Genomic DNA, 25,892 nt, shown 5'->3' with positions numbered 1-25,892 from the left:
ATGGGACTTATAATACATGTTCTTTTCTCACATGTTCATGGTCTCCAGAGGAAAAAAAAAAAAGATTAAGTACATATGAATTAACACATTTATACAATTAGGAACCCTGGTGGTCTTTCGTCTTTAGATGAAATATCCTTTTTTCATTTTCCTCTGTACTTAACCTCTCATCTTCCCTTCCGCTGTAGTTTACCGTGTATTTCTATATCTTATTATACTTCAGCACCATCAAAGCAAATAGATTGATTTCCTTGAGTGCAGTGCTGGCCAATAGAACTTTCTGCAACTATGAAAATAGTCTGTATGTGCATATTCTGCATGCACTTGGGAGCTCAGCTTGGCTAGTTTCTTACCTCTTCCTCTTCCTGCTGCCTACAGTTCCTAAATGCTAGGGATTTTAGAGTATATTCCTCTTGTGTGGTTGGATATATATCTCCCCTCTCTCTGAGAATGGTGATTGTGCTGGGTCAGCCCTTTATAACTCTGTTTTAGAGTCTCTCTTGCCTTGAGACACAAGAGCCCTGGACTAAGATGGACTCTTTTGCGAGAAAATCAATAATAGCTTGAGGTATTGTGAAATAAGTTACTAGATTAGGGAAATATAATAGGAGGGGGTAAAGAGGAGGAGTGGAAGAGGCCTCAGCCATGGGCCACTGAAGGGCATGAGTAGCAATGAGCCATAGGTTTCTTTAGTCTTTATTGGAATGATTTGAGGATTGAATAAGATAATGTATATGAAAGCACTTTGTAAAATATTAAAGGCTATAAAAAATCATCTATTGTTTACATTAATGAGAAATTTGGGAATTGAGAATAGTGTTCTTTCTAGAATATAGCTTAGTTTTAGAAAGAAGGACTGTCTTTTCCTGTGAGACAGAGGTAAGAATAAGAGGACAATATGACAGGCCATAGTGAAGAAGTAGGGATTGAGATAAATGTCAAGGGGGTTTAGGTATGATTAAGATTGAGAGCATAAAGAGATGGTGTGGAACATTGCTGAGCAGTAGCAAAGGCCAAATTGCAGTTCTACAATATGAATTTGTAGTGAGCTGTGTGTGTGTGTGTGTGTGTGTGTGTGTGGTTTTTGCATTGAGCTTTCATCAGTGCTGTATGGCTAGGAACAAGGAAAGTAGATGGAGCAAATGATTCAAAGTTGAGGGTTAGTATAAATCATAAGGCATACAAGCGTGCGGTGGTATAAGGACAACCTTCAGGCTGAAGACAGGTGTTGTTCAGGATGAGTTAGGTGCTTATGAGCTAAGGTAGTGGGAAGAATTGGGTGTGTGATAGGTAACTTCCAAAGCCCTAAAATGAACAAGTGCATTTGTGTAATATGTTGGAGTGTGATTGATGTGAAACAGAGATCAACAAATTAGTACAACAGCTCGTCAGTAAGGTAAGGGAAGGAAGGAAAGGGTAAATGATTTTTTATTAAGCACTAGACGCTATGCTTTACATTTAATTTTATACCTTCTAAGATATCTGTCTATATATCCATTTTGTACATGAAGGGACTAAAGTTCAGCAAGTTTAAGTAAACCCTTTACAGCTAGTAATTCATTTAAGCTAGTGAGTTGCAGAGCTGAGATTATGACCTATAGTATTAGGTTGAACCATGTGAAATTGCTGTTATTTGACCATTTTTGACTGACAAAAATAGAAGTTTCATATGGTTCAACCTAATATATTCTTTTACTTTGTAACTGACCATAGTATGAGACCATAGTATGAGATTTCAAATATGTACTGTATTGAGTGAATGTCTTTACTTTTTAATCTATAAATCAGGTAAATTTTATTCTCTGATAAACTTAAGTTTTTAATTGTATAATCCCTTTTTTTGCTGCTTTGGTTGATGACCTCTAATACAGTTAAGATGTTTTATCCCTTTTTTTTTTTGCAGCACTGGATTTCCTGGAACAAATTTTGACATTTAGCCCAATGGATAGGTTGACAGCAGAAGAAGCGCTTTCCCATCCTTACATGAGCATATATTCTTTTCCAATGGATGAGCCAATTTCAAGTCATCCTTTTCATATTGAAGATGAAGTTGATGATATTTTACTTATGGATGAAACTCATAGTCACATTTATAACTGGGAAAGGTAAATTGATCCTAAGTTAGAAAAATACCATTTATTGTATTTTCACAATGCACATACTATATGATTATGGCTCATTTATTGTATTTTCAATAAACCGTAATGCAGTAAGTTTTATTTTTAAATTACATATGACAAAACGGTGTAGATGTCTTCAAAATTTAATGATGGTCTCTTTGGGTTTGTGCTAAACTTATAATATCTTTGAATAGCCTTTATGTAATTTAAATATTTAATAGTTAACTGGTTAGGATATACATAATGGGAAAATGTAATTCTACTTTGAAACATGTCTAAGCTGTTAAGGCATGTTTAGTTAACAAATATAAGGTCCTTTAAACTTGAGAGTTGAAGGTTAGAAATCTGAACCCTTTTAAACTATTGCTTTTATAAATGCCACAAATTTTTTTTAAGATGTTGGATGACAAGACTGACCCTTATCCAAATAGATATCTTCATAATGGCTCAAATTTTATGTAAAATCTCTTATACCTTAGCATAGAAATTATTTTGTTTCATGGTACATGCTGTTCAAATCTATTCCTAATGACACAAAATTAATCTTGGGCTGCTTGAACATAGGTTCAGTATAAGGGACTCTTCTATTTTGAATAGTAGAAAATATCAAAACAGGTAACATTATACATTTTATTTTTTATTTTTATTTTTTTAAAGATTTTATTTATTTATTCATGAAAGAGAGAGAGAGAGAGGCAGAGACACAGGCAGAGGGAGAAGCAAGCTCCATGCAGGGAGCCCGACGTGGGACTCAATCCCGGGACTCCAGGATCAGGCCCTGGGCCAAAGGTGGTGCTAAACCACTGAGTCACCAGGGCTACCCAACATTTTACATTTTAGTTCAAAATTCCACCCCCGCCTGCCCAGCTTTCTTTTAGGATTTCTAAGTTTCCAGGGAAATTTAGATACAATTTTGCTACAAAGTAGGATTGTAGCATGTAATCATAAATCAACATTATTATTATTTTGAAAGATTTTGTTAATTTTAGAGAGTATGTGTGGAGGAGCTGCAGAGGGGGAGGAGGAGGAGAAAGAATCTTTCAGGCAGACTACGTACTGAGCGCACAGCCCTTTATGGGGCTTGATCTCACAACCCCAAAGATCATGACATGAGCTGAAACCAAAAGTCTGAAGCTCAACCCACAGAGTCACCCAGGCGCCCCATTTATCAATATTTTTTAAAATCTTCAGGTAATTTTGATATTTAGCCAGGTGTCAGAGTTATGAATGACAGTCTTAAAACTTTAGAATTTCATATATTTCTATGTTTAAAAGAACAGTATTTTAAAATTAAATAAGTAGTTAATATTAAAATTAATTTGTTTAGTTATTGCATTTTTTTCCCCTCCTAAAACGTTGAGGTATTTGTACATTTACATGTCTGGCAATGACCTGTTGGTCCACATGAACATTTCTACTGTCAACATATAGTTCTTTCATACATACTCAAATGTCTTCCAGTCTCTTTTCTAGGCCTTCCTCCCCATCCCCCAGCTGTGTGTGTCTGTGTCTCAGTCTGCCTCTACTTGGGCATGGAATGATCACCTTGCTCTGATGTGTCAGTAAGAGGATATCACATTCAGTAGTACATATACATGGAGAAGTTTTTTTTCTATTCATGAACTCCAGCAAAGCATTCCTCATGTTCTAGTCTGACTTGTTACCAGGAGAGTGAAAATCTGTAGGAGACCTGATTGATATTAGAGATAGCCACAATCCCTGATTGAGATTTTATGGCCACAGAGTATTTTTTCTCTGTATGAAACTGTTAGAATTGAACATAGACATGCCAGCTACTCAGATGTTTATCTGCATTTGTGTTTGAAGGTGAATGAAAAATAGAATAGAGAAAAGACGGAGTAAATATGAAATGATCTTTGGTCTTAAAATTTAAGAATGGAAGACTCAGAATTTTACTGTAATTATGTTTCATTGGTAATTACCAAAATTGCCTCATATTATGTTATTTGGTAACAGATCTTACCTATCTATTAAAATTATGAGCTATACTCCTATTGTCCCGCCATAGACCTAGCAGAGTGCTTTCACCTAAAAGGCGCTCAGTGAATTTGAAAAAGAAATCCTATACCTGGACTAACAGTGATGCATTAATTTTTTCAGGTACCATGATTGTCAATTTTCAGAGCATGATTGGCCTATACATAACAACTTTGATATTGATGAAGTTCAGCTTGACCCAAGAGCTCTGTCTGATGTCACTGATGAAGAAGAAGTACAGGTTGATCCTCGAAAATATTTGGATGGAGATCGTGAAAAGTATTTGGAGGATCCTGCTTTTGATACCAATTATTCTACTGATCCTTGTTGGCAGTACCCAGATCATCATGAAAACAAATACTGTGATCTGGAGTGTAGCCATACGTGTAACTACAAAACAAGGTCATCATCATATTTAGATAACTTAGTTTGGAGAGAGAGTGAAGTTAACCATTATTATGAACCCAAGCTTATTATAGATCTTTCCAATTGGAAAGAACAAAGCAAAGAAAAGTCTGATAAGAAAGGCAAGTCAAAATGTGAAAGGAATGGATTGGTTAAAGCCCAGATAGCTCTAGAGGAGGCATCACAGCAACTGGCTGAGAAAGAAAGGGAAAAGAATCAGGGATTTGACTTTGATTCCTTTATTGCAGGAACTATTCAGCTTAGTTCACAACATGAGCCTACTGATGTTGTTGATAAATTAAATGACTTGAATAGCTCAGTGTCCCAACTAGAATTGAAAAGTTTGATATCAAAGTCAGTCAGCCGAGAAAAACAGGAAAAGGGAATGGCAAATTTGGCTCAGTTGGAAGCCTTATACCAATCTTCTTGGGATAGCCAGTTTGTGGGTGGTGGGGAGGACTGTTTTCTCATAAATCAGTTTTGTTGTGAGGTGAGGAAGGATGAACAAATTGAGAAGGAAAACACTTACACCAGTTATTTGGACAAGTTCTTTAGCAGGAAAGAGGATACTGAAATGCTAGAAACTGAGCCAGTAGAGGATGGGAAGCTTGGAGAGAGAGGAAATGAGGAAGGGTTTCTGAACAACGGTGGGGAGTTCCTCTTTAACAAGCAGCTCGAATCCATAGGCATCCCGCAGTTTCACAGTCCGGTTGGGTCCCCACTTAAGTCAATACAGGCCACCTTAACACCTTCTGCTATGAAATCTTCCCCTCAGATCCCTCATAAGACATACAGCAGCATTCTGAAACATCTGAACTAAAACACTCAGCAGACATTTCTCTTTGTATGCTTCATGAAATGTGTTTTGTCTTTTTTATTACTAGTGTTTCAGTCATTTTTTTTTTTTACTTGAATCATATGGTGTCATTTAGAAAGGATTTTATTAGTTCTTGGTTTTTAAAATCCAGACTTTTTTTTCTACATGTGAGATGGTTTTCATTTTAACTGGCATGTCGTTTGCACACAAAAATAAAGAGTAGAGCAAAATAATGCAATGCAGGAGGAGACAAAAGAAATGCACTAAGACAAGTAAAAAACATTCTCTCATAGAACAATGATCTGTTTTACAGGAAACAAAATCTTGCCTTGAAATTTACACAGTGAGACTGTACATAATTGCATGAAAATATCTATTTTTTTCCTAAGACATTTTTCATTCATGAGTATTTTCAAGTTTTTCATACTGTACACATTTCTTAAGACACATGATACCAGCAGCAACTGAAAATGAATGCCGAATTTGGTACACATGTGTTATCTACCTCAAGGTAACAAAAGTATGTGGCAAAACATAGACCACCCATAGTGCTTCACATATGCACTTCTATTTAGCCAGCGTTTATTGTAGTAAACTATTCTTAATAAGATTCACGCACCGTTTATAAATGTTCTGGTATGCATTCTTTATAGTGAAGTGTTACTACATCACATCTTATTTATTTTAGCAAATCAGTATATTTTCTGTATTTAATTATAAAAAGTTAACTTAGTTTTTGAAATTTATTTGCAAATACACTTTTTCCATTTGGCACTATGGTTTGTTGCCTACTTAAGCTGAATATATAATGTCAGCTCATCCTAAGGCTGTCCACGTACTTAATTTACTTAAGTATTCATTTTAAGTAAAGCGCTCACTGTGTATAGGAATTTGTATTTTGGAGGTGCTTGATCTATCTACAAAGAAACATTAGGAATTACTTTATTATAAAATGCTCCTAGAAGTCTTAACTGTGTTTATTTTTAAAAAAAAACTGTAATGTTAGACTTGTGTGCATGGAAGTAATTAAGGTACATCATTATTGTAGTTTAAAAGTTGTACATGATAAGACATATTTTGTTTTTACTGTATGTTTTTACTGAATGATCTGTTCCCCATCCCAAGGCAAGCATGAATAAAATTAGGTTAAATGTAGCATGTGGCATTGCAGTCTTTTAGAATTCGTTTCATCTATTTTATTTTATTGAATACTGTCTGTATCTTTGGTTATCCTGTTCAAAGAAAAGGACAAATAAAACATGGCCAGAGAATATGGCTCCTGTCGAACTCTTTAGGTAATGCAGATTACCTGCTAGAAAGAATAAACGTCACTAGCAAAACCTTTATCTGATTCCACTTTTTGGCATCTTTAAATTGTGTCTGTATTTTAAGCTATTTTAAGTTAAACAGCTTAAAAGAAGGTTCTTGGTCTCCACGCGGAAACCTCTTGTTGACTTGCCTTCACACGTTAATATGGAATAAGGTTTTATATATTTCAAAGCTATCAGATGCATGTGGAAGCTTTGAAGGACAGACAGAGGAGCCTCCTTAAGTGTATTTGGTCTACAGTACATCATCCTTCCTTTGATCAAGAACTTGTCTGTTTACCTATCCAAATATAAAACCCTTTTTCCTTTACCCTCACTTTTCTGTTTGTCTTCCATCCTTGTTTTATATAAAACCAGTTCTATTAATATCCAGACTTCTACCTTCCCAGTGACCTATTCATTGATTTCATTTGGATTCACAGACCTTTAAAAATACAACTATTTTCTGGCTGAATATCCTAGTCATGTGTTGTGAGTTTAAATACACACTCCAATTACCTTTAAGAAAAAAAGAAAACTCTTAGAGTGGAAGATTTCAGGTTTTCACCATTAGATATACTAAGCTGTGGATTTCGATATGGACTTTATTGTTTTAAAGTAGTTTCCTTCTGTTCCTACTTTGTCGAGTGTTTTTTAATTCATGAAAAGGTGGTGAATTTTGTTGAAATGCTTTTATTGCATATATTGAGGTAATCCTGTGATTTTTGTCCTTATGTGGTGAATTACACTGATCGTTTTTCATATGCTGAACTATTCTTATATTCCAGGAATCCCACTTGGTTCTGATTATGTAATCCTTTTAATGTGCTGTTGAATTTGGTTTGCTTAGTGTTTGAGATTTTTTTTTTTTTCAGGGTTTTTGTATCAGTACTCATTAGGGTTATTGGTTTGTAGTTTTCTTGTAACACATTTGTCTAATTTTGGTATCAGGTTAATGCTGGCCTCAGAATGACTTTGGAAATATTCCCTCCTCAATTTTTTGGAAGAGTTTGAGAACAATTCTTTAACTGTTTGGTAGACTTCTCTAGTGAAGCCATCTTGTCCGGTGCTTTTCTTTGTTGAGAGATTTTTTTTTTTTTTTAAGATTTTATTTATTTATTCATGAGAGACAGAGTGAGAGAGAGAGAGAGAGGCAGAGACACAGGCAGAGGGAGAAGCAGGCTCCACGCTGGGAGCCCGACGTGGGACTTGATCCTGGGACTCCAGGATCAGGCCCTGGACTGAAGGCGGCGCTAAACCGCTGAGCCACCTGGGCTGCCCGAGAGATTTTTTTACTGATTCAATCCTTACTGGTTAAAGTCTGTTCAGATTTCTAACTTCTTCACAGTTCACTCTTGGTAGGTTGCAGGTTTCTAGAAATGTGTCCATTTCCTCTAGATTATCTAGTTTGTTGGCATATAATTGTTTATCATAGTCTCTATGATCCCATTTTGTTTCTGTATCAGTTGTAATGTGTCCTCGTTACTGATTTATGTTGAATGTTTTCTCTTTTTTTCTTAGTGTAGCTAATAGTCTGTTGTTTGGTTGATATATTCTCCATTTCTGCTCTAATTTTTATTTCCTTCCCTCTGATAATTTGAGTTTTTTTTTTTTGTCCTTTTTCTAGTTCTTTGAGGTGATTTGAGGTCTTTTTTTTTTTTTAGGTAGACTTTATTTTTATTTATTTAATTTTATTTTAATTTATTTTATTTTTTTCATTTTCCTATGTTTATTTTTTATTTTTTAATTTATTTTATTTTTTAAATAAATTTATTTTTTATTGGTGTTCAATTTGCCAACATATAGAATAACACCCAGTGCTCATCCCGTCAAGTGCCCACCTCAGTGCCCCTCACCCAGTCACCCCCCCACCGCCCACCTCCCCTTCCACCACCCCTAGTTCGTTTCCCAGAGTTGGGAGTCTTTCATGTTCTGTCTCCTTTTCTGATATTTCCCACTCATTTTTTCTCCTTCCCCCTTTATTCCCTTTCACTGTTTTTTATATTCCCTAAATGAATGAGACCATATAATGTTTGTCCTTCTCCGATTGGGTAGACTTTACTTTTAGAGCAAATTTTAGGTTCACAGCAAAATTAAGCACAATGTATAAAGATTTTTGATATGCCTACTCCCCCTCCCTGCACATGCATAGCGTCCTGCATCTTCTACATCTTTTATCAGAGTGGTAACATATGTTAAAATCGACGAACCTAGATTGACACATCATTATCACCCAAAGTCCATAGTTCACATCAGGGTTTACTCTTAATGTTGTACATACTGTACATTTAGATAAGTATAATGACATGTATCCACCCTTTTAGTATCATACAGAGTAGTTTCACCACCCTAAAAATCCTCTGTGCTCTGCCTACTTGCCCCTTCCTCCTCCCTTAGCCCCAGGCAATCATTGGTCTTTCTCTCCATACTCTTGCCTTTTCCAGAATGTCATGTGGTTCAGATCATAGAGTATGCAAGCCTTTTCTGATTGGCTTCTTTCACTTAGTCACATGCGTCAGTTTGCTTGACTGTGTCTCATAAGTCTCGTAAGTCTCTAGACTTTTTTCACTTTTGTTCTTTTTTATGTCCTTCTGACTTGATAACTTTATTATTATTTTTTTTTTGACTTGATAACTTTAAATGAACGGTCTTTGAGTTCACTGATTCTTCTGCTTGATGGTGTCTGATGTTGATTCCCTCTAGTGATTTTTTCAGTTCAATTTTTGTATTCAGCTCCAGAATTTCTATTCATTTTTACATATATGTATAGTTTTGATATCTTTGTTGTTTTCTCATTTTGGTTGCACATGGTTTTCCTGATTTTGTGAAGTTACTATCGGTATTCTCTTGTAGCACATTAAGCTGCTTTAAGACAATTGTTTTGAATTCTCAACAGGTAACTCCTAGATCTCCTTTTCTTTTTGGTCACTCTGTGGAGATTTATTTTGTCTTTTGATTGGGCCATGTTTCCCTGTTTATGTACCTTGTTATTTTTTGTTATGATTTTTGCTTTTGAAAAAATAGCCACCTCTGCTTAGGATTGCTTTATACTGGGGAAGATCTTCACCATTCATCCCAGCTAGAGTTTCTGGGGGCATCTCAAACTTTGTATGGGTATGTGTCATCTCTGTACTTTGTGTAATCCAGCCCCTTCCTCACCCCAGGTTTGACAGTTCTAGCTCAGGGGGTTGTAGCCCCTTGTTCTGCCAAGATTCTGAGGTATTGTAGGTTCTCTGGCACTGCAGCAGCTCACAAGCTTTCTCGTGTTCTCAGTGACCCCCAGGCATCCAAAGTACTGTTGTGAGTCAGGCCAGACTGGAACGAGTTTCTTGGGGAACGCTGCAAATCTGGAACACTGGGTGATCATTCTGTTTTTCTCTTTCCCTTTCAAGGGAGAAGCTGTGAGGTCGGCTTTTCCTCCCAATCATGAGCTATGCTGGCACCAGGGCAGGAGGTGGGGGGAAGGGACTGACATGGTTGAAATGAAACCTCTTTTCTTACCCATTTCAGTGCACCTGTTCTTAGCTTTGAGATTGTCTTGGAAACTGTGACTTCCTAATTGGTTTCTAGAGTTTTCATAAAGGAGACCATACTAAGTCTTTTTGGGCCATATATTGTTAAGTCAGTGTTTCTGTGGGGTGGTGAGTTTTGGGGCTTCCTGTTCTACCATCTTACGTTTAAAAATAATTTACTTTTTATTTATTTATTTATTTTTAAATATTTTATTTATTCATGAGAGACAGAAGCATAGGCAGAGGGAGAAGCAGGCTCCTCTCAGGGAGCCTGATGGGAGACTCAATCCCTGGACCCAGGATCAGGCCCTGAGCCGAAGGCAGATGCTCAACCACAAGCCACCGAGGCATCCCAATAATTTATTTTTTTTTAAATGACTAGGTTTGTCATGTTACTGAACTAATGTGGTATCACAATTTTTAGAGCTATTTCTTAAGCTTCAATATTAGGCTTAATTTGGAGCCAGTAGACTTTCCTACCCTCCCACTCCCACACTTTGTTTTTTACATGCAATTTCAAGTATATAGAAGAAGTATGGAATTTTTTTTAAAAAGTGTATATATATCACTTTGTTAGCTCATCTAGTGTTGATTTGCATCAGATAAACACCTACAGGTATAAATGAATCCCTTTGTTTAACCCTCCCACATTACATTTTCCTACCTCTCCTCAGAGGTAGACACTTTGCTGAATTTTATTCTAATGCAGTTTTATACTTTCACTATATGTGATTTTGTAAATAATATTTTTACATGTTCTAAAATTCCATATGGCATATTGTTCACATCTTCAACTTGCATTTTTGACTCAATGTGTCTCTGAAATTTAACTATGTTGATACATGTAGCTCTAATTCCATTTTCATCGCTGTGTTGCAATGTTTTTATCCACTTCTTGATCATTTTTATTCACATTTTATTCAAAATGACATTTGTTTTCAAAATTTTGCTCCTAAACATGCTTGCAGTGAGAATTTTTGTGAACATGTATAAGACTATCTTTAGGGTATAGATCTAGTTGCTGGATCCCAGAGAATGCATATCTTCAAGTCTATGAGATGCCATATTGCTGTCCAAAATGATTGTACTGATTTACACTCCTGCCAACAGTATATGAGAGTTCTTATTCATCCACACCCTCCCACACAGGAAACCAAGTCTTTTCCATTCAATTAATCCTAGCAGGCTTGCCATGTGTCATTTACTTTAGCTACAATAGGAATCAAACTTTCTAATTCCAAACAACGGCATGACAGCTATGGTTACACCTTAGGGAACCTTACACAGCCACTTCAATTATGATGAGATAGTATTGTTTCTTATTTCCCATTGCAGTTTTGGTTGGGAACAGGTGGTTGAAGCCTTAAAGGCTGAGCTAATTATATGATTTACACTGGGGCCTATATCCAAGGAGTAAAAGTAGAGCATCGTGACTCAAATGGTGTTTTCAGAATAAGATTCAACATGGTATCACTTTTGCTTCTAGGTTAAAATAGTGCACAGTATTGCTCCTGGTAGAATTATTGTTTTATTTAAAAGCACTGTTTTCTATCAGATGCTGTGCTGTGTACTCAATAGCATGTTTAATTAGTGGCTGGCCATTGTGTTATTGAATGGAATCGCTCATCTCCTAATGTCAGCTTTTTCAGTTCCTGTTTACTGTTGAATTAAAAACTAATAGAGGTTCTACCCTAAATGAGTTTATCATGTATCTAATATTGTGGTTTTAGCCTCTGCCTGTTCATGTTAGGATTGCTTATCAAAGTCTAGTATCTTACATTAAAATCTTCAGGATAGGGGATCCCTGGGTGGCTCTGCGGTTTGGCGCCTGCCTTTGGCCTGGGGCACAATCCTGGGGACCCAGGATCGAATCCTGCGTGGGGCTCCCAGCGTGGAGCCTGTCTCTCCCTCTGCTTGTGTCTCTGCCTCTCTCTCTCTCTCTCTCTCTGTCTATCATGAATAAATAAATAAAAGTTTAAAATAAAATCTTCAGGATAGAGCAGAAAAAGGACAGACTGGGATTTGGGAGATCTGAATTCTGAATCGTTTTGAACACTGACTCTTTGTCACCTGGATGTCACTTATCTCTATGGGCCTAAGCTTCTTATTAACTAGATGCAAATTGCTGAGCCTAACAATATTGTCTACCTGGGACAACCTCTGAACAGGGTCGCCTTGCTGAATTCTAACGCAATGTAATAGCCACAACGATTAGCTTGTACTGGTGTATACTGCTTATTAGTCTTATAGTTATCTGTATTGGACTGGGTGTGCTAATCGTCTTATAAGTAGGTTAAGAATGAAATTTTGTGTTCACTGCACCCTTACCGTTTGGTGGAGGGAAAGAATCAAAAGTATTGGAACACTGAGATTGTTTACCTTTGAAAGAGCAGTGTGAATTCACCAAGCTCTTTCCTCATACTCCCTGAAGGGGTCTCTTTAAATTAGCCAAGTGAAGAGAGGGGACCTTTGTGAGCTTTTCCAACTGTTGATATGTGACAAGTATCTTAGAGAAGAGAGGGATGTTTGATTACCTGTGGGGACTGAGCACTGTCTCAGTTCCAATGCAGAGGGTCTAACAATCAAATTACATTGGATTTGCATGTTTATCTTTGATACCTTGGGATAACACAGTGGCCGTGTTACATATCTGCACAGAATGCTTGCCTTCCATGGCAACCACCAGCATCTGCAATGCTTTGCCTCGTTCTCAGTGCTCCTGTAGGAGTTTGAGGGTGGTGGCGTGCCAGATCCTGGGCTCCTGGTTCACACTCCTGTCCAAACCTGTTTCATCACACCCAGATTAAACCACAAACTTGGATCCACATTTGTCTGTATACTTGGACTCTGCTTCCACCTGAGCTCACCACTCCCACACCAACCTAACTTGAACCTCTGAGATGACTTGTACAGAAGTCATCAGACATTGAACCTTGTGGTATTGCATATGGTCTTTAAGCACACATACTTAAGAATCCGATCCAAACTAGCTTCAAAATGGGTTCCACTGACCAGCCTTGTATAGGTTATTCAATCTCCTGATTTTCTTCATTTGTAAAGTAGGGTTCATAACATGGGGCTAATTTGCGGGGCTGTTGTAAGGTTCAAAGGAGATGTGGTACAAAAAGCCTTGTAGCATAATTTCTGGTATTTTGTAAATAATAACTACTCTTACCCTCTGAATTATTGCCACTGTCTCCCAAATTGGACTGAAATTCTGACTGTGACTTTGCTTTCTACATTGCATTCCCTTACCTAAGTATCTTCCCTTACCAAAGTATCTTAACAGAATTCTGGCCTTGACCCATGATGGCTTTCTGTTCTAGCCATAGCACTCATCAGCTCTGCCCAACTCCTGGCTGCAATTTTTGGTCCTTCCTCCAGCCCATAACCTTGCCTAAAGTACTTCAGCATAGGCAGCTCTCAGATCCCTAAAGACTTCATTGCCTTCCCCCCTCAACCCCGCCCCCAACACCACTCACCCATAGCCCTAAACAAACATCTTCATTTGGGAGCCAAAAGCCTGGGACTCATTTTATAATCCTTTCTCTGAAAAACCCATGTCCAATCTCTCAGTGAAATCTTTGGCAATATCCAGAATCTGACCACTTCTCACCATCTCCACCACTACTACAACCCACCATCGTGCTGGTGTGCGTGCTGGACACAGCAATAGCCTCCTAACTGGCCCTCAGGGCCCCACTGCAGTTTATTCTCAATACAGCAGGCAGAGTGATTCTTTTAAATCAAGTCAAACAACATCACTCCTTTAGTTAAAATCTGAATGACTTCCTCAGAGTAAATGTTAGAAGTCTTTACTGAGGCCTATAGGACATCCCTCCTCTACTCTTTACTGAGCTGACATGGCTCCAGCCACCTGTGTGGCTCCTATCATGGGGTATTTACTAGCTCTTCCCTCCGCTTGGAAAGTTCTTGGCCCAAAGAGCTGCATCACTTTCTCCCTCCCTTCAGAGAAGTCTGCGTTCAAAATGTCCCAGAGGCTGTGCCTGACCGGTACATGTGCGTATAAAATAACGTTCATCCATCACTCCTACACAGCTACCCTACGTGACTTTTCTTTCTGTCACATAGCCTGACCTATTATATCCTTATTTTATATTGCCCTTCTCTCTCTATTTGGAATATAAGCTCCTGGAGGTAGGGATTTCATCACCTATGTTCACTGCTGTATCAGCCCCTAGCATAGTGTTTGGCACATAGTAAGCACTCAATATTTGTTGAATGAGGGCTTGAAGGAAACAAATGATAACTGCTGTTTTTTAAATTCCTGCTGGACTGATGGGGCTTGGGAGCAGTGAGGCTCTGTTGATAGTTCTGGGGTTTGCCTGTTAGTTTTGAGTTTAAGTTTAGTATTCATGGTTCAACTTTCTATAATTTGCAGGGATGAGTCTATAAATTTTGGATTCCTTAGACAAAAGGGACTCTCCCAAACCAGCAAGCTCTAAGTTGCAGTCCAAGAGCAGTTAGAAATTCTCACAAAATGTAGTCTGGTCTGGCAGGCTTATTATCCTGAATTGTGCTGTCAAATGTGGGTGCAGTTTAGGATAATGACTGTATTGCTCCTGACTCAGCTGCTTTCCTGTTTTCCTGTTCTCTTTATTGGAATGACTATACCTGTCCAGGTTGCACAATATGTTCATGACCTAGTTAAGACAGTGCAAGGTGGTTTGTTTCTTAACCGCCTCTGTACTGTTCCTGTTAATCGTAACCCTGCTAAATGAGCCAGGCCTAGATTATGTTAGTTAAGGATCTTTGGCAAGAGAAACCTCATGCTAGCCTTTGAGAAAAGGAGAAATTTATCAGGATTTTAGAGTGACTCAGGGAGCCAAGAACTGGGCCTCAGGAAGAATCAGAATCAGGCCACTGGGTGCTGGCAGCCCAAAGAGGATCAGGCTGTTTCTCATCTCTGCCTCATTCTCAACCACCTGGGTTTCCTCGTCCAAAGATGTCTGCTCATAACTTCCAATTCAAATGTAACTGTTCTGACTATGTAGAATTCTGTCTGGCTGTCCATCCATCTATTCTCTCCCCCAGTTCACAGTTTCTCTGGAGGAAAATCATATTGGCCCACCCCTAGTCCAGTCAACTATGAGCAGGTGGTAGGAAGATATTAAAGAAACACTACTGCTAGAGTCAGCTCTTATTGATGGAGAATGGGAGGCAGGGAGGAGAATCATATTTAGCTGGCTGTCCCCAAATGCCCCTGCAACACATGGTAATAAACTATCTCTTTCTTATTTTTTTTTTTTTTTTTTTTTTTTTTTAGCCAGCTATCGACCATTCAGAAGGGTGCTGTTTCTCCAACTGGACCCACTGGGGTCCTGAAGGCATTAGTTTCACCACCTTCTATCTTGTTGAATTCATCAAGACAATCTATAGCTTTATCAATCACAATTCTTTGACTTGTATATAGTGTTTACTGATTTTTAGAGCGTACTTCTATAGTTTGTGTGAATTTCATAACAACTGTATGAGGTCAAGTAGAGCAGGTATTATTATCTCCATCTGCAAGTTAAGGATACATAGAGATATTAAGTAATTTTCCCCAATTTGAGCAGTGGTGGCATCAGAACTAGAGTGTTTTGCACATCTCTCCCATGTACCAAATTGCCTTTCAGGTGGCTGCACCAATTTTCACTCACTGTGAAATATCTTCATACAAATGCCCATTTCCCCTCATTCTGCCCTATGTTGCATATTACTGGAGGAGTTCATAATTTTATTTTTTATTTAAAAAAATATTTCTTTATTTAAGCAATCTCCACACCCAATGTGGAGCTTGAACTCACAATCCCAAGATCGAGTCACATGCTCTATTGACGGAGCCAGCCATGTGCCCCTTTCATAATGATTTTAAAGACCATTCTATAAATATGTTACACATGTTGCAAAAGTTCTTCAGGATTTATATTTAAAATTTATAGTGTCTGTTTCATTGAAGATTGTTTATTTCAATGTACTCAATCTATTAATACTGTCTTTTATACAATCTGAGTTCTGTATCATACTTAGAATGGCCTTCCTCCAAGATTATTCAGTCTTTTATTTTTAAGGCTTATTTTAATTTATATATTTAATCTACCTCAGATTTGTTTTGCAGCTTAATTGGTATAATTTATATATCATACAATTTACCCTTTTAAAAAAGTATAATGAAATTTTTTTTACTATATTCACAGGGTTGTGCAAGCATCACCACACTCTAATTCCAGAAATTCTCATTTCGCCTAAAGAAAATCCAGTCCCTGTTAGCAGTCACTCCCCAATCTCCAACCGTCCTCCATTTCCCTGCAAATGCTAATCTATGCCTATATCTCTAGATTTTGCCTATTCTGGACATTTCATATAATGGATTCATACAACAGGTGGTCTTTTGTGAATGATTTCTTTCATGTAGCATAATGTTTTATGTTTATTTTTTTTTAAAGGTTTACTTTATTTATTCATGAGAGAACATAGAGAGAGGTAGAGACAGAGGGAGAAGCAGGCTCCTCACAGGGAGCCCGATTTGGGACTCGATTCCCGGACTTGGGATATCATGCCCTGAGCCAAAGGCAGATGCTCAACTGCTGAGCTACCCATGCGTCCCTATGTTATGTTTCATTTAGCAACATGTTTTAACATGGTGTTAGCATATTGATTATCTCATTTCCTTTTTTTGCTGAATAATAAGATATACCACAATTTGTTTATCCATTGATTACTTGGTAGACATTTGGTGTTTTCACTTTTGGCTATTAGCAATGAGGCTGCATACTGTTTTTGTGCAGAAGTATGTTTTCAAGTCTCTTGTATATACACAGAGGAGTAAAACTGCTGGATGACATGGTAACTCTTTTTAACTTTTTGAGGAATTGCCAAATTTGTTTCCACAGTGGCTGTACCAATTCACGTTACCACCAACAATGTGTGGTGTTTCCAATTTCTTCACATCCTTGCGAATACTTGGTATTACCTGGTTTTTAAAATAATTATTATAGCTATCCTAGTAAGTATGAAGTGGTATCTCCTTGTAATTTTGTTTTCCATTTCCCTAATGACTAATGATGTTGAGATATTTTCATGGCTATAATGGCTGTTTGTATACATCCTCACTGGACAGATGTCTACCTAAATGCTTTGACTATTTTTAAGTTGTGGGGTTTTTAAAAAAGATTTTATTTACTTATTCATGAGAGATACAGAGAGAGAGGCAGAGACATAGGCAGAAGGAGATGCAGATGCTTCCTGCAGGGAGCCCAATGTGGGACTCAATCCCAGGACCCTGGGATCACAACCTGAGTCTAAGGCAGACGTTCAACCACTGAGCCACCCTGGTGTACCCCGCTCCCCCACTTTTAAAAAGATTTTATTTATTTATTCATGAGAGACACAAAGAGAGAGGAAGAGACATAGACAGAGGGAGAAGCAGTAAGTTGTGTTTTTTAAAATTATTATTAAGTTATAAGAATTATTTACATATCCTAGATACACCCTCCCTTAAGATAAATGATTTGCAAATATTTTCTCCCATTCTGTGTGTTGTCTTTTCATAATAATTACTTGGGAAATATTCCTTCCTTTTCTATTTTTGGAAGAGTTTGGGAAGGATTGGTATTAGTCCTTTGAGTGGTAGAATTTTTCAGTTAAGTCATTTGGGCCTGATCTTTCTTTGTGGGAAGCTTTAAAATTAATTACTAATTATCAGATTTCTTCTTGTGGGTGATGTTAAAGTGGGACTCTAACTTAATTTTTTCTAAATGAAAGCCAACTGCTCTAACACCATTTACAGAATATTCTACCCATTTCTACTAATTGTTAATGCCACAGAAACTTCTTTAGAACATTTTGGATCTTGACTGCCACTTTACTCTTGATGAGGCACAAAACAAATTTGTTTTATCAGTGACTGTAATGTCAGAGCCTTGGGAGATTCTCTGTCCTGTTGGCATGTGAGGTTGGAAAACAGAAGGGACTAGGAATAGCTCACGACTTCCCTGCCTCACCGTCGATGTGTCAGTGTGGTCTGGAATGCACACAGGGCTCACCAACACCCTAAGCCTTTGTCCCCAAGGCTAAGTGCACGCCCTTGGATGCCTGCCTGCCCACAATGGAGCCGAGATCCAAACCAAAGGCTACCACTCATTCTGCTGGCCTTGCTCTTGTGGCCTGGATTCCTGTCTCCAGTGACTTCCCAGACTTTGGAGTCAGCTTGTTCTTTTGGGCCTACTCATCTTCCCGGCACCTTCCTGCATTCACATTCTTCTCAGACCCTATACTTGGTTTTTTAAAACAAGCTGGTGTCTACCACTCCCTCTACACTTGGAAATAGTTGTGAGCCCTGTAGTCTACTTTCTTTCAGATTCAGGACACTGACTATTCTAATCAGCAATTCTCTCCTCCTCCAATACATGCCTCCAAGTATCCCTGAATCCATAATGACCCCTCTATCCTGACTCATCCCACAATTGCTCATAATTCAGTATGAACATGCACACTGAGTCATGACACCAGGAGCTATGACCCTTGACTCTGGACCCTTCCCTCTCCCCTGACACTATTATATAGGTATATGTGATGCCACAGTAATAAAATGAGGTGGTTGAGAGCAGGAGCTGATGGTGAGCAGGAAACAAGACAGGGCCTGTAAACACCAATCAGAGGCCAGAGAGGGGAGGAGCAGCCAGAGTGGGAGCTGGAAAAAGTGATCAGAGAACCAGACAGAAAAAGCAGAACTTAGTGACCGAGAAGACAGGAGATTGCTCCAGGGGGGATGGAGAAGGCAGCAGTACCAAATACTCCTGAGAAACTTCACATAAGATACAGATCGAAAAGTATCCGGTGGATCTGGCCACACAAAGCTCATCAGTGACTTTTGCAAACTGTCAATGTTCAGGTAGCTCCATTGTTTAAAACGCTCAAGGCTTTCCATAGCTCAAGAATGGTCACAAACACCCTAAATAAATACAGCCTCCATTTCAGCCCTGCCTCTTACCACTTTCATGCATTCACACCAGGCTCCAGTCATGACACGCTGCTTGCATGGACATAAGGTCATCCTCTCTTACCCCTGTGCTGTTCCCTTGGCCGGTAACCCTCTCCTCCTATCAAACACACCCATGTGTTCTTCCCAACAAGCTCAAGTTCCATCTCATCCAGGAAGCCCTCCCTGAGCCCCAGATTGGGCTGGGTGGCCCTCTTCTCTTTTCCCATCCCATTATGTACTGGGATGAGTCAGGTACATTTCTTGGGCATTATGTCTACTTTCGTTCCCATCTTCTGGCCAGGGCCTGCAGCACTATGTTCCCAAACATGTAGGGAAGCAAGCCTTGGATGATGGAAGTGAGGGCGCATCCAGCCAAGATCAGATAAGTAAACACCTGCAGGCCAAATTGGCAGGCACAACAGAGTGACTGCGTCAGCGCCTTGAGCTATGGACGGTCTCTTTGCTCTTTGGTTTCATGTAGGTCAGGTTTGCTAAGAGACTGGGGGCCAGGGGTACAATTTCTGATAACCAGAGGTCATTAGGTTGCAAAATCTCCAGCACCATCCAGGTCAATGGCTTTTTGCAGTGTTACTTGTGCCTCTACCTCTCTTGCCCTCTCCACCTGCCTTTCCCTGCTCTATGCGCCTATCTTTCCAGCATGGGAGAGCATCCGGTTGATTCACATTTGCTTCTGCATTGATCGATCTCTGCTGGATCTTCTCTTGCTCTACAGACCTCCTTTTTCTCCCCCAGCGGTCACACTGGGAAAAAGGAACTGAGTTAGTTCTCTTGGGTTTGTTGTTAGAAGGTGGAGGAGGGGGGACGCCTGGGTGGCTCAGTGGTCAAGCATTGCCTTCGGCCCAGGGCGTGATCCTGGGGTCCCAGGATCGAGTCCCACATTGGGCTCCCTGCATGGAGCCTGCTTCTCCGTCTGCCAGTGTCTCTGCCTCTCTCTCTCTCTCTCTTTGTGTCTCTCCTGAATAAATAAATAAATACAAATTAAAAAAAAAAAGTTGCAGGAGGGACAGTAGACGTATCCTGGACTGAGAAGACACCTGGAGACTAAAAAACAATACAAGCCACTCTATACCATTTACACCCAGTTTTATTCAGCGTGACTTACTGACAGGGGCAGGTGCACAGCCCAGGACATGATGCAGCCCTTCTTCCCCTCGCCCCCAACCCTCCCCCCAACGGACCCTAATCCCCAGCTTTTATGCAGTGAGGGATATGGTAGTGTGGTTATCCATAAGTGGCACCATCTGGGCGCCAGCCACCTCTAGGAGTTATCTAAAGTGGAGCCTTCTGTGCACCACTTCAGGGAAGGGCAGAACAAGCCCCCCCTCGTTGGGATCAGGGATGTCATCGAGTGGGTATGAATACAATGGAGAGAGAACGAGGGAATCAGGTCAGTGAGGTCCTACATTTGGTTATTCACTCCCGAGAGCAAGGAACATGCTCTTCCCACTTGTACTGGCTGAGGCCAAGTCTTGCTAAACTGTATGTACTAACTGGTTTCGGGGGAAATGGACTTTGACATTATTACTGGCCCGGGAGCCAGGCCTTCGAGTGCCAAGGGCTTTTGAGCCACGCTGGGCATGGTTCAGAGGTGTGGACGTGGAAATAGGTAAGATTGATGCTTTACACACGGCTCCCTTCAAATCCGACTCCAAACTCGGGTCTCCACCCGCTCCTTACCCGAAAGCCAGGCGCCCTCTTGTGGAGGAACGCTGTCTCCTCGGAAAGGTCAGACACCAGACCACCTTTAAACTACACCTTGCGCTCTTCTGGAAACCCTTCCTGGGTAGGGAATGGGTAGATGAACTGCACTTTTTATTTTTTATTTAATTTCTTTCATTCATTCATTCATTCATTCATTCATTCATTCATTCATAAGAGACAGAGAGAAGCAGAGACACAGGCAGGGGAAGAAGCATGGAGGCCTGATGCAGGACTCGATCCCAGAACCCTGGGATCACCACCTGAGCCGAAGGCAGAGACTCAACTGCTGAGCCACCCAGGCGTCTGGAACTGCGCTTTTTAAGACATGTAACATCATATATAGTTTAATTCCTGATAATGAAACTGGGCCTACTCATATTAGCAAATACAGCAAACTATAAACAATATAATAAAAGATCACCACAATCCTATCTTCCATAGATAGCCACTATTGATATTTTGGTGTTTGTTTGTTTTAATATATGAGCTATGTAAAGAATCAACCTAAGGATAAATATAGGGGCGCCTGGGTGGCTCAGTCAGTTAAGCGTCTAACTCTTGGTCTCTGCTCAGGTCATGATCCCGAGGTCCTGGGATAGAGCCCCCACAAGGGTTCTGTGCTCAGCAGGGAGTCTGCTTACTCTCTCTCTCACTCTCTCTCCCCCTCTGCCCCACCCCCCTACTCGTGCACTCTCTCTTGCTCTGAAATAAATAAATGAACCTTAAAAAAAAATATATATATATATATATAATATGGGTATTAAAATATACATTTAACAGGTGAGGACATAGGTCTCTTTTGTACATAGATGTACTCCTCTTGATACCAGTGTGGCTAAACTCTATGCCTTCAAGTCTTTGTGTCCCTCTTACCCTGCTCTTATTTTGTTTCCTTCAACACAACACCTTTAACCTTTTATTGTTTACTGTCTCCCTCACACCCTCAGTGTGAACTCCAAGAAGACAGGATCGTTTCAGTTTTGCTCAATGATGTATCCCAAGTGCCTAAAGCAGTACCCCGTACATAGTAGGTGCTTCATAAATCTTTGTGGAAAGTGCCTCAAGATTATATCCTCTATTTTTATTACTGAAAATTAGTTGTAAATGTACATAATAAACAAAAATGTATCCTGTTCCATTTTATAGCTATTTCATCATTTATTTAATCATTCCCCTGCTGTAAGTCATTTAGGCTGGTATAATTTTCTATCACGATAAATAATATTTTGATAGACCTCTTTGTACTCAAATATCTTTTGCTATTTCTTATTATTTTCTTAGAATACCTTCCTAGAAGGTTAATTTCTGAATTATAAGGTGGTAAGATTTAAAGCTTTCCTGATGACAATACCAAGTTGTTTTCCACGATGCTTATATCAAATTATGCTGGTGTTGGATAGATCCTCTTCTTAATCTCGGCTAACTTCCAAGCAAAGAAAATTCATATCTCATTTTAATGCATATCTCTGATTTTTAAAGAAGTCATCAAAATTGTCACAGGTATTGTCCATTTGATTTTTTCCCCTCCCCTTGAAATGTCAATTTATGTATTTAGGGGGATTTGTTTTCCTATTGAACTATGTGAGAGCTTTGTGTTTAATACTGATAATAATGTCTGTGTCTTTAGGTAGTACCCTGTGTTATATTTGTCACTTCTGTTTTGCCCAGATTATTGTTTCACTTCAAATTTAATTATGGCTTTAAAAAAAACCTAGGAGTTAAAAGTCTTTTTGTGCTTTGATCCATCAGTATCTTTCTTTGGTATGTAATGTGCTGCTTTGGTGCTTTGGAAGTTGTTCTAAATGCAGAGAAAGTTCTTTTGTGGCCCAGTTTTTTAATTCTTAAATTGATCATGATATATCACGTGGTATAAGATGGCTACCTCAGCCAGTTTATTCCCCCCAAATGATTAAGATTCCAATAATATTTATTAAAGGAATAATATCTTTTTTTGATAGATTTTTAAATTATTTCATTATAATTTATAAAGTACATAAGTATATTAGGATTTATTTTTGGGATAGCTATCAATTTGCTAGTTTGTTATGACCTTAGTACTATACTGTGTTAATTATTGTAGCATTATAATACTTTAAATCTTGGTTTTTTTTTTCAAATTTCTCCTTATCTTTCAAGAACATTTTTATCTACTCTCCATTTCCCAAAATTTTAATGAACCAAGGAAGTGATTCAATGCAATTACTTCTGAACGTGTTCAGGCTTGATGACACTTCCCATCTGCGCTGCATTGTGCAGATTACATGTAGCTCAGGGCTACGGTCATTGACTTTATTCTCTCCCTTTTAAAGATAAGGAAGCAAAGGTGAAGGAGTGTCAGGCCATAGCTCTGGAGAGTCCTCTGGAGCTCTTGGAGACTAAATGGTGGGTGGGTGGGCAGGTGGGAAGTCCGCCTTCCTAAGCCCCTGGTGTGCCTCTGGTTGCAGGAGGGGTGGTGAGTTTGGACACACCCGCATGGATTTCCTGAGTTAAATCCTCAATTGGGTCAGTTCCCTTCATCTTCTCTCGTTTTCACAGAGATTTGGGTAGGACTCCCAAACACATTTGCAAAACTTGGGAATAAATCAGAACATTTCACATAAAAATGTAGATTTCCAACTTTTCTGGAAAAGAACAAGAGAAGCTGGAGGCGTTCACCTGGCAAAAATCGGAGGGAGCTGCTGCCCCTTTTAGATAATTTATGTGTTCCCTGGATCACTTATTTCTTTTCTCCCCTGGCCTTGCAGGCATTTGAAGGGACAATCCCAGAGTCTTGGGGACCAGGAACAGAGCTACAGGTCTGTCCCTCCGTCACTGACTCCCTCAGCTTGAATAAGGGAATGTGCATCTAGTAGAGAAATATTGTGTGAGGTTGTCACGTCACTTGCTCTCCTTCCCAGGTGATGCTCCTTCTGGTTTTCTAGTGTCCTACTCTGGCCTTTGCTCTCTGTTAGACAACAGTGAGCCACTCTTTCCTAACTATGGTACCAGAAAACACCCACTTTCAAAGTTGAGGCTTTGTCTAAAGGAAAGTAGTGGGGATTGCCACTGATATTCCACAGGTCTTTGGTTATTTCTACAAAAGCAAGCATTTGGTCCTCAGGGGAAGTTCAGGTGTGAGAATGGTCCCTGAGCTTTAAACTCCAGGAATTCCTTAGTATAAAAATGCTCCCATTGGTCCTGTGGAAATAACAAAGACTACCCAAACAAGAACAAATGAAGACTATGTATTCTGTGCTTGCCATAGAAAGGAGTCGGCCACCATCTCAGCCCCCAGAAGCCCAAAGAATGCTAATGTCAGTCTCCCTGGATCAGAGATCTTTGAAGCTAAAAGGCTCCTTAGCAGTTGCTGAGGCCAGCCCATCTGTCATTATCATCGAACAGGCAAGGAAACTTAAGGACATAGTAAGGTGTGAATCAGCTTTCCATTGCCCCCCAGAGAGATGTAAGCAGAAAGATTCTTGCACTACTATTTATAAAACACTAGAAACAAACTTGCATACCCATCCATAGGGGACTTGTTGAATCAACTATGGCAAATCTGCACTAGAGTATGCTAAGGATGAATAACTCAGTTTAATACCATAGGGTGGTTTCCAAATGGAAAAATGGTAAAAGCAAGATAAAGTGGATAAAGCATGGTATATCCATATAACGGAATGTCACTCAGCAATGAAATTAAATGGAACTCTGATACATGCTGTAATGTGGATAAATGTTGAAAATATTTTGGTAGGTGAAAGAGGCCAGACACAAGGTCACATACTGTATGATTTCATTTATATGAAATATCTACAACAGGCAGTTCCAAAGAGAGAAAGTGGATTAGTGGTTGTCTAGGGCTGGGGTTGGGAAAAGAAGGGTGACTGCTAATGAATACATGGTTTCTTCTTGGAGGCATGAAAATATTCTAAAATTGATTGTGGTTGCACAACCCTTCGAATATACTAAAAACCAGGGAATTGTACACTTCAAATTGTTGAATTGTGAACTGATCTCAATAAAGCTTTTATATTAAAAATCACATTTGAAAAACAAAAGCCAAGTAGAGAATTACATAATATACCACTTTTTTCCTAAGAGAGGGAGTAAAACTACAGTAAAAAAAAATCAAAAAGGAAGCATGAACCATAAGGTAAAAATAAATTATTACCTACAGGAAAAGAAAAGGATGGAGCAAAGGATCAAGGATAGAAGCTAGAATTCTCTGAACAGACTTTGTAGTTTTGGCTTTGGAACCATGAAAATGTATAAGTATAGAACATTTTTAAAAATCCTTAAACAATTAAAAGCAACACGAACTTTGTATCAGTTATAGTTCTTTAGAAGTGTATAAACTGTATAAAGAAGATCTCTTTCTAGTGACTTTATTTATTTATTTTTTTAAAGATTGTCTTTATTTGAGAGAGAGGCAGGGCAGCCTCCCAGGGCCCCAGGATCATGACCTGAGCTGAAGGCAGGTGCTTACCTGACTGAGCTACCCAGGTGCCCCCCTTCCTAGTGACTTTATTATTTTTTTCCTAGTGACTTTAAAACAGTTATTTGATTATATATCCCTAAAAACAAAAAGAGTCACAAAAATATCCTAAGCTGTTTTCAGTAATCATATTTTTAGTGATAGCTTTGATACTCTTATCTCAAGACTGTGTATATATATAGGCCATATATATATATATATATATATATATATATGTATTTTTTTAGAATTTATTTATTTATTTGAGAGACAGAATGAGAGCACAAGTATCAGGGAGAGGGAAAAGCAGGCTCCCCACTGAGCAGGGAGCCAGCCCCCGCAGTGGGGCTTGATCCCAGGACCCTGGGATCATGACCTGACCTGAAGGCAGACACTCAAGTGACTGAGCAACCAGGTGCCCCAAGATTGTTGGATATATTATGTGAAAGAGTAAATAAGTGTTTCTGTGTTGAGGACTGGGGTTTTTAGCATGAGAGAAAGAAGGAAGAAATAAAGATCAATATAACAACCTTATAATCCTGTATTGGAATTGGAAGTATCAATATGAACCC

The 25,892-nt window shown here is 39.0% G+C and overlaps 1 protein-coding gene across 5 annotated transcripts in view; it reads left to right on the top strand.

Moving 5' to 3' along the window:
* MAPK6 (mitogen-activated protein kinase 6) overlaps positions 1–6,611 on the top strand; it is a 36,789-nt gene extending 30,178 nt beyond the window's left edge. For all 5 annotated transcript variants that reach the window (XM_041743678.1, XM_041743681.1, XM_041743679.1 and 2 more), the window contains exons 5-6: positions 1,904–2,105; positions 4,242–6,611. In XM_041743678.1, the coding sequence (XP_041599612.1) occupies positions 1,904–2,105; positions 4,242–5,343 (1,304 nt within the window). In that variant the 3' untranslated portion in view covers positions 5,344–6,611. The remainder of the gene's footprint in view (positions 1–1,903; positions 2,106–4,241) is intronic.
* The last annotated feature ends 19,281 nt before the right edge of the window (positions 6,612–25,892 follow it).

This window comes from Vulpes lagopus, chromosome 2, assembly GCF_018345385.1.
Source record: "Vulpes lagopus strain Blue_001 chromosome 2, ASM1834538v1, whole genome shotgun sequence".
Lineage (NCBI taxonomy): Eukaryota > Metazoa > Chordata > Mammalia > Carnivora > Canidae > Vulpes > Vulpes lagopus.
The sequence above is the reverse complement of the archived record's forward strand: the minus strand, read 5'-3'. Positions and strand labels throughout refer to the sequence as shown.